Here is a 14,755-nt window from a genome sequence, read left to right on the forward strand (position 1 = left end):
CGCGACACGACGACTACCGACCTCGTCTCTCGGCCCGAAACAGGGCGAGAGGCGAGATCTCGCGAAAAATTCGAGATGCAATTTTATGGCAGGGCGACGCGAGACCCATACGTGAAACGGAGGTCGAGATTGCCCTCGAGATCGAGCCGGATCATTCTGAACGCGTTTAACGCATCGACCCCCGAGTTTCACCGATCCCGTTCCGTCACTCGCCGCTTTGTTCCACGAGAAAATTCGATTCCGCGACAATCTTTCTTTTGCTCGAGATACCCTTTGCCGTTGACGCGTTGTTTTCTTTCTTCGACGAGGAGGTGAAACGGTAGAGTATAACGGCAATGTTTCTGATGGAGTTTCGAACATTTTCAAAATTTTCTTCCAACTCGATATTCTAATTTTCGTTCGAGCGGTCGAAATCGTGGAAAATGATACGCTTTTGATTTTGAGATTTTGAAAAATTTTGTTGAAAATGGTTTCTTGATTTTTTAATCTTTATAAAGTCGATCGAGATGGTGAGAAAATAATAGCGAAATGATTGCGGGGTCGTGAAAAATAGCTGTGAATGTTTTTTGATGGAATTTTGAAAATTTGATATTGATATCGAATGTTTTTGATTTTTTAATCTTCGTGGAATTGATTCAATTGTTTTATAATGTTGGAAAAGTTATAGCGAAACGGTTGAGGTCGCAGAAAATCGCAACGAATGCTCTTGATTGATTTTCGAAGATTTTATTGATATTGAAATTGGGTTCTCGATTGTTTAGCCTTCGTAGAATTGATTGGAGTGTTTTTATACACGGAGATATTAATATTGTCTATCCTTTTCCAAGTCGTAGTTGGTAATTGTTCGAGTTATTCCTCGATAAATACGAACTAACGAATAATTATTTTCACCCCTTCCCTAAGACACTCGGAGGATGGCTGTTGAGAAATTTCAAGAAATAAATTGCCACGGAAATACACACAAACGTTTCGAGAAGGGAAAGCATCGGAAGTGACCGATTACGCATCAATCCATGATAATTGCGCAATATTCGAGAAGTGCTTTGTTTCGTCTCTCCAATATTCATAAAGGCATCGATCCGCGAGGAAAAGTTTCTCGGAATAAAACACAAACGATCGAGTAGCTGAACGATCGAAGAATGAATATCTTCCCTCAATTTTCCAATAAGAAATTTCATCGTCATCGTGCTATATTTATTCCTAAACAATCAACGCGTATAAATTAACGAGTTTCATCGAACCGCGAATCCGCATTTCGATGAAACGCTATTTGCGGGGAATGAGAGACCGCAGAAAGTTCCCGCAAAGAATACCCCGTTGAACAACTAATTCTCTAACAACAGAAGAGAGGGAGAGAAAGAGAGAGAGAGAGAAAGAAAAATAACAAACGAACGAAGGAAATAAAAGCAATATGAAAAATTAATCAGAAATATCGAACGGTTCCGTGGATTAAGCAAACAGAATGTTACGTAAAGGGCGAAAATATCGGGGGATACTTTTACAAGCTTGACAAAGGGACATCAGGGGGTGGAGGGCATCGATTTTCAGCCTTGAATTTACGATCCGCAACGGCGCAACTTTTCTGCGGTTCGTTCGTCACCCACCCGTCCTCCCTTTTCACCATCCCCTATTTTTCTCTTCCTTTTTTTCCTAGGAAAAATCGTGTCGTGAACGCACAAAATGGGGAAGAGGAGGCACGCGTGACCGAGATAATTCGCGATCCTTTCATTTTCATGTAGGAAAAAGGGGAGGAAGAGAAAAATATAAAAAGAAATAAAAGAAAGAAAGAAAGAAAGAAAGAAAGAAAGAAAGAAAGAAAAGAAAAGAAAGAAAGAAAAGGGAAAAAAGAAAAGAAAGGAAAGAAAATAAAGAACGGAAGAAAGGGGAGGGAAAAAATGGCCCGAGTAAATTCGACGGAATATCGAGTTGGCAGATATGAATGGGAAGGACGACCACGTGTGTCCGCGGACGGGGTCGAAACTCGGCCCAGATTCGGAATGTGGGTCGGGTCAGCTGCATCCGTGCATCCCCTGGGGTATGGCCGGGTGCTGCAGAGAGCGCGCCACGTATTCGGTGCACTTGCAGGTTTGGGACACGGTCATACGTGACACCCGCAGCTGACCGTCATGCGTCCAATTTGAATTGATAATTCGCGTAATTTCTGCTCGACTCTCTGTTGGCATAAGTTTGGCGTAATAACGAGGCGAACAATTAATTGGCCGCGGACCCAAGCTCCCGTTCTTTGACGCATGAAATGTTTGTCCCTCCGCTTGACAACCATGACTTCCCCGCTTTTCACCAATTTCGTTCACGCCCGTGCCAGTGTACGCGCGTTTCTGTAGATGGAAATTGTTCGTCGAACGGTTTGAGAGTTTTTCTTCTTCTTTTTTTTCTTTTCGTTTGAACGAAGAGAAAAGTATTCTTCCCCGTTTGACCTTCTTCGATACTGTTTGGTTACTCGATATTACAGGCACGAAGAAATTTCTTAACGATTACAGTTGCTTAACACGCAACGTTTTCTAATTTATGAAAGCAATTTATTTTTTTTATATTTTCGCGTATAATATATTCGTGCCTATTTCATCGATAATAAAAAAAATTATAAGATAAATCACTACGTGCAAACGTAACAAACAAATAGCATACAAAACCGTAACCGCCCAAAATCGTCGCGCAAAACGGATAATAACTTACATATCCATCGAACATTTTGTATACCAGCCTAAATTCAATTATTCCTCCAGCTGCCTTATCAATATAATTCTATTCGATCGAGTGTAAGACAGAGAGTGAAGCGTGGTAGGAAACGGGAAGCAGACATAGAAGGCACCGACCCGTGGAACTGGTTGCATCGTGTTTCCCCTCTGTCCTTTATCGCGGATAAAGCGCAAGGCGAGAGCAAGTTGTCACGCGAGTAGAAACGGGACAAACGAGAACGCGAGAGACAGATGGTGGCTTTCTCTCTCTCTCTCTCTCTCTCTCTCTTTGTCCGATTCTCGAGACCCAGTAACACGTACATCCGCGTGATTATAACGGCACCAGGGCGGCTCCGGGTCTGAGTAACTGGAGGAAATTTGCGGTTCGCGCAAACAACGAAACGAAGTTAACTCCGTCGTTTAACTGGCAACTTTTGAAGCTGCCTCGCAGTATTCCGCCGCGATACGCCGCGCCCTCGATTCTCTCCACCCCCGGCCGCCTCCCAATGCCGTTTACGTAGGCGTTGGAAAACAGGATTTGCCTCGCCAACCGTATCTTGCTTAACCCTTTCGAGAAACTTTCGATAAATCGCGAAGTGAACACCGTTTTATCCCAACCAAGTGAATTGGGTCGTCGTTGATAAATCATCGAATGAACGTGTATAAATAATACAGTCACGTTTGCGTGCGTCACCGGGGGTATTTGATTACGTTTGAACGCATTCTTGTTAATAATGCGTTGGTTAAATATTTAAAAAAAGAAAAGAAGAAAAAAAAGATTACAGAGAAGAGGGTGCTGGAAAAGATGCAGAGATTTCGAAATGAGAATCGTCATCATTCGGGGAATGTAACGTGTATACTTGTTCGATGACTTACCTCAGGATTACAGATTTTATATTTCGTGTTCCACGATCTACCTTTGCACGGTTTTCTTCTGCAGCGCCTCTGCTGTCGAGAAATCCCTCCCCCGCAGCTCCTGCGAAGTAATAGAGCAAACGTAATTAAAAAGAGAAACAACGACGTATTTATTAAAAGACTAACGAAGAGCGTAGGTGAAATTTCTGACACGAGTTTTCGTGTGTAACGAGAAATGGAAAGAATTATGCGCCCCTCTTCAAGATTTTGTAACAACGCGGAGAATAACATTATTATTAAGATGAGGGAGGATATTATAAAAATATAACGTTATTTACTTTGTTCCCTGGGAAAAGAAATTCGACGAAAAATATACATTTCCATCGTTTCTCGTTTCTCTCTTCTCTCTTTCTCTGAAATTTCCACATTTATGAAAGTACATCGCAAAATTAGAACGTGTAACCGGAAAATTCGAAGTACCAAGTAAAATCATACGGTTTCCTTGATCGCGAACGACTCGTTTCGAGAAATTTAAGTGGCACTCGAGCTTCCGGTACATACACGGGTCGGTAGCTCGCACTCCTAACGTCGTTACTTGGAATTTGTTTCAAACGTGGCCACGATTTTAAGATCGCAAAAGCAACGATAAACGAGCCCATCTATTAAACGAACAAGAGAATTTTAATTTTTCGAAATGTTGAAAAATTACGACTACTCCCTCTTTGGGGGACTCCAACATTTTTAATAATCGTATCGAAGGAGAAATGGAAAGGAAGATTTAGAGGATCGAATGTACGGCATCGTACGTCATACAATAAGTTCCTTCGGGAGGGCGAGTGCAGTTCACCAATGGTAAGCGTCATAAATTATTTGCTGGTGCAGTCTGGGCCGCTTCTGGTCGGCTGAAAAACGAGCTGGCCGCTTCAAAGGCCGCCACCGGAACTCCACCACTGTCGAAATGAGTTCTGAAACGTTTAACATTCCAGCAGCGTGTTGACATACCGCAACGCGATACCTCGCACCCCTCTCGATATTCATCCTATCTCGCGATCGAACTCGTTGCTTGCAATCCCAAATGTCAATGATTTTTTTAAACTTATATCTTCGTTGCGACGTTTTCTAATTTGTTTTCAATTTTTTGCTCCCAATTGTTATTATATACGCTAGATAATATATTGGAATCGTTGCGAAGACGTAATCTTTTGACCATTTTTTTTCTATATAATTGCGAGAATAGATAAAATGATATATTTCAAAGTTAATTTATAAGAAATTAAAAATAGGAAATAAGTAATATCTCTCATTGTTTATGCAACAATGAATTTTCACGAACGAGTCATAATATTTTAATGTCGTAAATCGAAAGGCGACGTTATTATTTAATCTTTTTTGCATTACGAGAAGAGAAGAAACATGTGATAAATCCGTGACGTTTGGAAATTGGTGCATAGCGAAGATAACACAAGGGTCACGGTTATTTACAAGTAATTAACATAAAAAACGTGAATTATCGTTCATTACGTCATTTTACTTACTTTCATAACTTATTCTTATGAATCATTATAAGGTCAAAAGTGGTAGAGATAATGATGACTTAAACGTGTCTTTTCTATTGCAACCAATGATGAAGACAAATTCTTGACTTATTTATGTAAGATACTGCGCATATTGTCTATATTTTCAATATTTATATCAAATTATCTAAATTTAAATTGTTTACCTTGAACAACTGGACCATTTGGACCATGGTGACCATTCGCCCCACGCAACGCTCTGAAATCAAACATTTTGCCATTTAATATATACTATAAAAACATATTTGATAAAACGGACAACGTATGCTTATTTGACAGAAAAATTCGACGTGAAATTAATCAAAGATCATATTTCCCAAAATATTCTCATCTCACGAAGCGTTACTTTTAACGAAATTGTGTCTCGAGCGAATAAATTTTTTAAAATAGCGACTCTTCTTATTTATAAAATGTTTTTTCATCTGTATTAAATATACAAACAAAACTTTTTGACATGCAAATTTTATTCCGGGTTAATTACAAGAGATAGATTTAATCCAACAAATTTTCTAAAATCATTTTTAGCTCCTAGAAAAATCATTTATATAACAGTAAATCAATGATAAAAGGATTTTATAAAATCTTGAATTAAAAATTTATATAATATACGAGAAGAACCTGTAAATATTTATAAACATATCGCATTAAAATTAAAACGCATATTACATAAAATGAAACGCGAAATAAGTTGGCTTATCCTTATTTTTCAATTAATGTTTATAATTATATCAAAGCATTATTGAACGATATGAAATACAACATATTTGAACTTAATTAATTAATATTTATGAATGTTACGATAAATACAACGATGAGCAAATACTTTACGTAGCCATTGTATTAAAGCAAAAGCGACAAATGGTGACATCTGTGGCGAATACGAGCAAAGAGAAACATCGTTGAAAAATGTCGGCACATTCGACTCGTCATTCCACCGTATTTCGAAATCCAAGAATCGCGTAAAGAAGAAAAGCTGGCATCGTAAGAACGTCGATATATCAAAGTATTTAGCGTTTCTTCACGAGGCTGGAAACGAAGAAATCTCGTCCGTGGGGCGGACAGAAGCCGGGTTGCACATCGATATCCCTTTCGGAGCAATAAGTTCGCCGTGAGACGTGATAAAAATTTTCGGCGCCCCGATACCGAAATGCTCGGCACGTTCGCAGCCGAACCGAGCGGATTTCGAAAATTCACTTTTACCAGTCGGCTCGAGCTGAATTCCACGCTAGATATTTCGTGTTGGCGAGCGGTTTCCACCATCATCGTTTAAGAATCTGTCGAAATAAATCGGCAAGATTGACGAAACGTTTCCAGTTTAAATGAACTTGGTTATTTCTCTCTTTTTCCCTCCATTTTATTTCTTCGCATTCGTGCATTCTCTCGTCTTTGATTCTCCACAATATTTTCTACGTGAAACGAGATTAAAAATTAAACATCTAAATATTGAGAAAGATTTTACGTAATTTGTTTAATGAAAATTTTAATAGTAATTCAATAGTGCATATCAGAATTTAAATTAATTTAATTCTAACTGTGATTTTAATGCGGTTTGCAAACGGTTAATATCACGTACATATATATATACATTGCTTGTAAAATTGCAAGATATTATGAATAGAAGAATAAATTGGAAAATATCGGTGATTTAATATCGGCGAGTATGTCATTGCTCGTTCCATGTTACTTTAGATAGAATTTCTATGGAACATATTGTTAGCTTTTCCTTTTCGAAATACGGGAAATACGCGCGTCACGTTCCGCGATCGCGGAGGGTTTAACAAATACGATCCCGTACATCCTTTACCCTTCGTAACGAAGTTCGTTTAGTTATTGCCCTCAATTGTTTTGGGGCGAACGGTTTTCAATTTTTTGAGGAACATTCGATTCATCCCCTCTTCTATACGTCGCATTGTTCAGCTATTTTCGATCTTCCTCCGAGAACGAGAAATTCCGAACCGACTTCACGAACTTCGCACTTCGAGAAAATAAAAAAGAAAAAAGGAAAAAAATATAAAATTTGAAAAACATTATTATTATTATTATTATTAACGTAATTGCAGCGTTTTAATTCGGAAGATCGAATACAACGCGTTGATATATTGGAACATTTATCTGCCGCGATATTATTGGAAAAAGATCGTTCCATTACGATTATCATGTTTCTAAAATTTGAACGAGTTCAAAAGTTGTTCACTTCGATTTGTTGTATTGGAAAATTGGGAAAATATTTCATGCTGATAAAGAAAATATAAGGTGCTAATGTAGTTAAAAAAAAAAAGAAGATGTTTCAGAATCTATCTTCGCATATCCATCGGATTATGTTAATCGAAGAAATCTGATTTCCAATTAACTTCATGCATATCGTGGACACGATTATTAAAATGTACCAACCCTTAAATCCACGTGGAATCGTTAACTCTCGCGGTTCGAGCTTTAATCACCTTTCGAATAAAATATGGAATATCTTCTCAACAATTTTCTTTCGATATCGCTCTCTTTACCTCTCTTTACGAGCTATCCGATAATGAGCTGTTGTATCGGCTTTCGGCCGAGAAAGAGCAGCAGGGGACTCGACAATTAATCCTTTTTATCCGACTGCTCTTAGCAGAGGTTGGAGAGACTGGATCAACGAAAAGAAAAACGCGGATAAAGGGAAATAGAACTGGAAAAGAACGAAAGAGAAGCAAAGATAAATCGAAGAACTGAAACTTCGTAAAAAAAAGAAAATAATTCGGATAGAAGGGAAAGTTATGGAGAAAGAAACTCAAAGAACAATTGAACGATATAAAAAAAGTAATCGAAAGGGTGTAGGGAAAATATATAACTTTCATCACGTTGAATCGAAGATTATCGGATGTTTTTTATTATTTTTATCGATGAAAATTAATTTTTAGAATTATTTCGTTTTCAATATTCGATCTTTATCTTATATTTTTCCCTCCTTTATTTGGCGGTATATGTATCTAGGTTGATTACGCTGCCTATTTCCCGACACGTTTAATCCTGATGCGAATACGGCGATCAAGTGTAATGGGTGATAATTTCACGCTCGAGTAAATTATAATGGCGCGAATTTGAGTGGCTGAGTTTGGTTTAGCTCCTCTTTATTCTCCTACTAATTGACCTATTCTCTTTCGCCTTTTTTTTTTTTCGTTTTTCTTTCTCATAACTAATTAATGTATGCAGTTAAATAATAGATAAACTGAATATTTCAAAGAAGATTGAAAAAATTCAGATGAAAGATGAAATTATTTCCTTGCTTATTTTCCTCGGTACTAACTACGGAACCGTTTTAATATTTGTAGATTTCCGTTCCCGTAAAATTAAAGTATTTTTTAAAGCACGATCGATCCGATAATTACAAATAATCCTATTCATAAGTTATAAGACATTTACCATAGAGAAACTTTTCATAAATTATTCTTATAATTAAATTTTAATTTCAAAATGTCCTTTGAAAATTCTTAATATTAAAATTGCTAATAATTCCTCGTGTATATCAAATCAGCATATTTCCAATAAAAAAAAATTTTTCAACGAAATTTTATTATTCTCTACGAAAAATTATTCGTTTTTTCCCTAACGATATAACAATTTCAGAAAGAAGAAACAAGGAAAACTTGTCACAATTTATCTTCAAAGGACACCATACACGGATAATTGACGGAAAACCAGGGATATCTCGACGAAAAAGGAATACATTGAATATATTTTAACGACATCTATCCATCTTTTTCCTCTGTTCGTTTCATCGTCGAATTTTCACGACACAAGATCGATTTTCGCGGAAAATAATTGAAGCATCGATCTGAAACGTCGCAACAGAGGACGATACTCGGCCCCGAAAAACGGTCCCCTCGTTTATCTTCCCTCTTGGCCGGTGGTCGCTGGTTATTTCGCGAGCGAATGCAAAGTTTTGCGTCGGTGCTACGCGACGCGGTGACAGCAGTCGAGGATACGTGGCGCGTTAACATTCGCGGAGTTGGTTCATTAAAAAAGCGGGGAACAAGCTCCGGACCGCGCTCATTTGTTAAAAGTTCGCCGGCTTGTTCGTTGTTTGAATCGTTGATTAAAGAAGTGGCGGTCTCTCGTCTCATTTTTTATGCGCTCTCCTCTACTTTCATCCGCTCTTTCTCTCTCTCTCTCTCTCGTTTCTCTTTTCTTCCTATTTTTATTTTTTTTATCGAAACCTGCGTTATTTAAATGAAAATTCCAAGATATACTTAAGATTATTTAAATTATTAACATATGAATTTTTTTATAACAAAAATCTTTAATATTTGTACCATCTTTCAATTTTCTCGATAAGAATGAAAAAATTTTGTTTCCTATCCTTGTCTTAATTACAATTAATATCTTCGCACCGATGATCCAAATTTATTTTATGGATTCCGTGAACAAAAATCACAACACAACCTGTATCCGAGAGATCACCTATTCGAGAGGCAAAAACGAAAAAGAGAGAAAAAGCTTGCAGGATTTCAATCATCCAACGAATAACTTATGATCCATTCCCCGAAACGGCTCTTCTTCAATCGAAGAAATCAGCCACGAGTTGATTTCCTGTACCGATGCCCAGCAGAGCGTCGGAGAAAATTCATCGATCGAAACGATGTCCAGGGGGGGTTGGATTCGTTTCGGCGAGATTTGTCTCACCGATCATCGGTCCTACGGGGTACGGTGGAGTGCAATGGCGGGATACAAGGTGGCTAGCATGGTGACGTACGTATATAGGGCGGTGCGAAAGCCCGCATTGCGGAATGAGAGATCGGCTATCGGCCTATTGCCCTGTCCTCTCCGCTCGTTTATTTCCATCTTGCTCCCCTTTCCATCTTGTTCCCCTTTCTACCCTTCCTATCCGCCTGTCCGTCCCTGTATCCGTCTCTGTCCGCCACTCAACGCTCCTCTTTCGTTGCCAATTTGCGACGAGATTCACAGCTGGAAGTGATAGCGATGCGTGCCTGTCAGATAAGAATCGCTTTTGCCCACCACGGGGGGTCCACCCCCATCGATCCTATAAATTCGACCATCCGATCGTAGATTTAACGACGCCAGAAACGTGCCTCTTACAAATTATCGAGAATTATCTAGATTCCTAGATTCTTTATGAGTCTAGATACGTCTAGATACGTCAACTTTTTTTATTCTTTTTTACGTTTGAGATAACCGAGGATATCTTTCACTCTCTTTCTCTCTCTCTCTCTCTCTCTGTCTTTGAAAATTGGAACATTTCTCTCGGAACGATTTTAATTCTTATTATTCTCTCCTCTTTACCTATTTAAGAAGAAAGCATTGAAAATTCCGTTTCATTGCATAAGAACGGTTTTGTGCGCCGCTCGTTCGCGTGAGCGGGGATTATTAAACAGCTGTCTAGGAAATTAAACTCGCGATTCTCGTAAATAAGACGTTCCAATGTTTCGAGATAATTACAGTTCTATATCCGTAATTCGAAGCGAGGAATATTATCATAAATAAAGAGAACGGTATTATTCCTCTATTTCATACTTAAAGTTTCTACTGCTCGAACTTCCGCCACCCATTCCGCTAATTGAAACGTAACTTTCCCCTCTGATCTCTCCGCCATCGATCCATCCACTCGATCCATCACATCCCCTGCAAACACGTGTCGCCAACTTTTCGGTTAGTTCCAAACGATTTCTAGGGTGAGAATAGGGTCGGAGGGTGAATATCAACGACAACGGTTGATCCTGTTGATCCAATAATTAACGGGCAATTTTCTAAGTCGGAAGAAAGTCTGCGGTTCCTTTCCACCAATGGAAAATATCCATCTTCTTTGCATATCGCGTTTGTATCCCGCGTTGGTCACAATTTCGCATCTATTTGCCCCCAATATTTATGCATGCGAATCTTCGCAGTCACGTGCAGTCGCACTCGCTTAGTTTTGCGCCTCTCTCGTTCCACGATTTTGCATATGCATGCGTGAACGCGCGCGGTTCCACGCGTTAAATATGCTCCGTTGCGAGCCTGTTATTTATATAGGGAACTCGTTACTATTATTTCCCACGAATCGCTTATTCTGTCGATTGGAAATTCTCAAAAATGGATTAGTTTAATTTAGAATAATTATTTTAGAAATTGTCAACGAGATAAAAAATTGTTTCAAAACGAATCGATCTTGTTATTCGTAAGATAATTAATCAATTATTGCAAAGTATACTTTGAGAAATATTTTTTAATAGAATCGATAACAGGGTTATTGATATCGATAGTGGACCAATTTCTTCCATCTCCCTTAGTTTCAATAAAGGCTATTCAGAGAGGCTATTCAAGTGCTCTCGATCATCTTTGTTTCGCACGCATTATCCTCAACTTAAATTCTCAATTTTCCCGGACGTAACGTTAAACTCCTTCCCGGTGGTTAGCCCGAAGGGGTCTCGGCCCAGACGTAATCCAAATTCCTCTGAATTTCAAGCGGAACCGAATGCGATAGCGACGGGGGACCGTTTAAACTCCGCTTTGCCAACAGAGCTGATCCACCTCGCGACGAAATGACTTCACGCATTCGCGGCCGCTCTTCAAAGCATTCCGCTAATTTACATGCATACAAGCCTATACCGGGGTCGACGGAGACTTTAATAAAATCAAGCAGAACGGAGATAAAAGCATCGGTGGAAGGGTTGCGAGAAAGGTATTGAGAAATAGAGAGAGAGAGAGAGAGAGAGAGAATGATGGGTAGAGTGGAAAGCGTGTTGCCAGAGAGTAACGGGCCAGCTATTCCCAATTCCCACCCAATCTAAAATCAATCTTAGTTCGTGCTCTTAGACGAACTGGAAGTAGGATTCTAAAGGGAGTCGCGAGGGGGTGCGGCGAGGGTGAGGTTCGACCGATCACTTTTAGGCAGGCTTGCAACTCTGCATTATTCAAACTCCACCGCCAACCGAACTAGAGTTTCTGCTGCCACTCTCTAAAGAACACCCTTGTGTCTTTCTTCTCCAAACCCCTTTACTCCCCCTCCCCCCTCTTCTCTTTCCACCTCTATTCTACGTTTCATCCGGCTGCCTTTCGTTCATTTTCCTTTTGGTAATCGCGTTTTTTAATTTCGTCGTCTTTATCAATCTTGCTGTAATTTCAATACTTTACTCGAACGAAAGATGATAACGTTTAAGAAAAATGTAATTATGCAACATCGAAATGTCGTTTATCCGAACCGAACCAAGTATCGAAAATCTATCACGAGTATAACTTTACTTTATGGAAAATAGATCGTGAATCCTTATCACAAACTCGACTCGATGTTGTATCGTAGAAAAGGATCTGATATTCCATCCGAATCAAAGTAACATCAATTCCACGCGATACTTCGAAAATTACAAGGATGCTCGAAAATATATCCAACAAGTTTCGTGAAAATTTAACGAACGATCGCTTAATAATCCACGCTTTTTTATTCGAAACTAGACGAATCGAGTTGACGACGCTTAAAACATTCGCCCTCCTTCCGTTTGTTCCGAAAATCCTTTAGAGGGTTCGTACTCGCGAAAAAGCAGCCGCACGAATTACGAGTTTAAAGCGCGTCGCGCTCCAAATATTTGCGTTCATGCTTCGCTCGGTCGGGTATGGAAATTTCGCAGGGCGGTATCCTCAGATTATCGCCATTCGAGAAAAAAAAAAAAATAAACACTCCCCTTGCAAAAAATAAATATTAAGAAAATTACCGAATCCTTCGAATCGCGTTCGCCTCCACGCCTCCATTATTCGCGCCTTTTTTCTAAGCTTCTTTACGCGCAAAAAATAGGGGGTATAAACATCCCTTTGAACGTTTTACGGCGTCTCTTGTTCTTTTCTTTTTTTTTTTTTTTTCGTCCACTAATCTTTCCACTCTCGTTCTTCTCGCCTCGTCCTTTAATTATTTAAACGTATCTGATTTCTTATTTTACGATAAGATATAAAGATATTAAAGATATAAGACAGACATTATCTTATTATATGTTCGATTGGGATGTAGAAGAACAGATTCTTAAAATAATTTGCGAATTAATCGAGATGGTTGTTAAAATATTATCAATATCCATATTTACAATATATTATTCATTTAAAAAGAAAGTCCAACATAAATAATAAGGAAAAATTGATATAATAGTCCAAATAGCACTTAACTATTTTCAAAGTTCGATTAACAGAAACGGATGATAATCGATTAGAGATTAGAAAAGTTTATATAATCTCGAGTTAAAGCTTGAATTCTCGAAGCTGAACGAGTCGAGACAGTGTCAGGTTAAAAGGGTCGCGTAATAGGCTTAAAAAGACTGATGTCTTAAGCGGGGATAAAAAAATAAGCTGTGGAAATATATTCGATGGTGTGATGGCGGAATGCCTCGACCGGTCATCCACACGCGTAATAATATTCGCGATATTCTTTATACGCTTCGGCTGTCCGAAAATGAAATTTCGATAGGATTTAACGGGTCGTTTGCTGCTCATGTATGAAAAAAGGTGTCGGCATCCTTCGAGGAATTTCGATCGGTGATAATGGAGTGATTTCAACGACAATGGAAGCGAATGAATATCGAGGCGTGAATAAGAGATAGCTTATTCGCATTCGAAGATAATTTATAATTGCTTTCGAATCTTCTGTCTGATAAACGAATTCCTGAATTATCTCCCGATAAGAATTCTTCCCGTATGAAGATTCTTTTAGATTGCTATCGAATAAATAATGTTTATTTATTCGAATAGAGATCAAGAAAATTGATGACTCGAGTATTCAACGCTTTCGTATTTCTCTTGGCTGTAAAATCGCACGAGTCATCGAAGAAATAATTCTGTTCTCCTTATTTTTCGTATTTCTCTCTTTCCATATAGCTTCAAATTATTGCGATTCTGCACAACGGAGTGCATCCAAGTACGCGCATCGTATGGATATCGAATACTATATATTTACCTCTCCAAGAAGATATTAGTCTCTACATAACGTTCTCTCCAAATAACAGAATATCCGTACATTAAGGTATCAGAGTAATGGATGCACGGATACGGAAAGCTCAGCTATTATTCATCAGTTTAATACACGAAATAACAGGTTCGAAATTACCTTTACATTTCGAGAGACGAGCATCCCGAAGTTCAAGCTAACCTATGCATAATTACTAAAACAGAGGGACGCGAAATCGTTTCTCTCGCAGTCGATTTCCAATCGAAACCCGCCGAGTGTTATCTTTTTCACGCCGCTTCCCGAAATGGAGTTGTCCGCGAACGCTGGGAATAGAACGGGTGATCGGACTTTTAAACAGGATCCTCGCGGGCGTCTGCATTATTCACACGGCTCCTCTTCCACGTCGACGCTCTCGCCACATCCAGCCGGGACGCCATTCTCGCGTGCAGGTGTCAATTTGTCCCTCCCCTTCCTTCTGTTTTCGTCTCGGCTGCCTTCCACCTCCGTCATCTTTCTCCATCCTCTTCCTCCTCCTCAGAACGGCGCATTAGACTTCCAAATTATTGAAGGCAACAGCAGGAAAGACCGAGGGGAGATCGCCTCTTTCCACCTTTTTCCACTTCTCCGTACCATCTTTTTCTCTTTAACCACGCTTGTCATCTTACCCTTCCCTATTCTTCCTATCTACGCCTGGCTAATGGACGTTCTAAGATCGAATCCGCTCGATCGGTATTTTC

At 39.1% G+C, this 14,755-nt stretch overlaps 1 protein-coding gene across 3 annotated transcripts in view; it reads right to left on the bottom strand.

Moving 5' to 3' along the window:
* The window catches only part of LOC122721106 (protein madd-4), a 188,293-nt gene that overhangs the window by 57,684 nt on the left and 115,854 nt on the right, over positions 1-14,755 (bottom strand). For all 3 annotated transcript variants that reach the window (XM_043948388.1, XM_043948389.1, XM_043948387.1), the window contains exons 4-5: positions 5,272-5,324; positions 3,573-3,672 (exon numbers count right to left, since the gene is read on the bottom strand). In XM_043948388.1, the coding sequence (XP_043804323.1) occupies positions 3,573-3,672; positions 5,272-5,324 (153 nt within the window). The remainder of the gene's footprint in view (positions 1-3,572; positions 3,673-5,271; positions 5,325-14,755) is intronic.

This window comes from Apis laboriosa, unplaced genomic scaffold (genome assembly GCF_014066325.1).
Source record: "Apis laboriosa isolate Shangri-la unplaced genomic scaffold, ASM1406632v1 scaffold14409_cov159, whole genome shotgun sequence".
NCBI classification, from domain to species: domain Eukaryota; kingdom Metazoa; phylum Arthropoda; class Insecta; order Hymenoptera; family Apidae; genus Apis; species Apis laboriosa.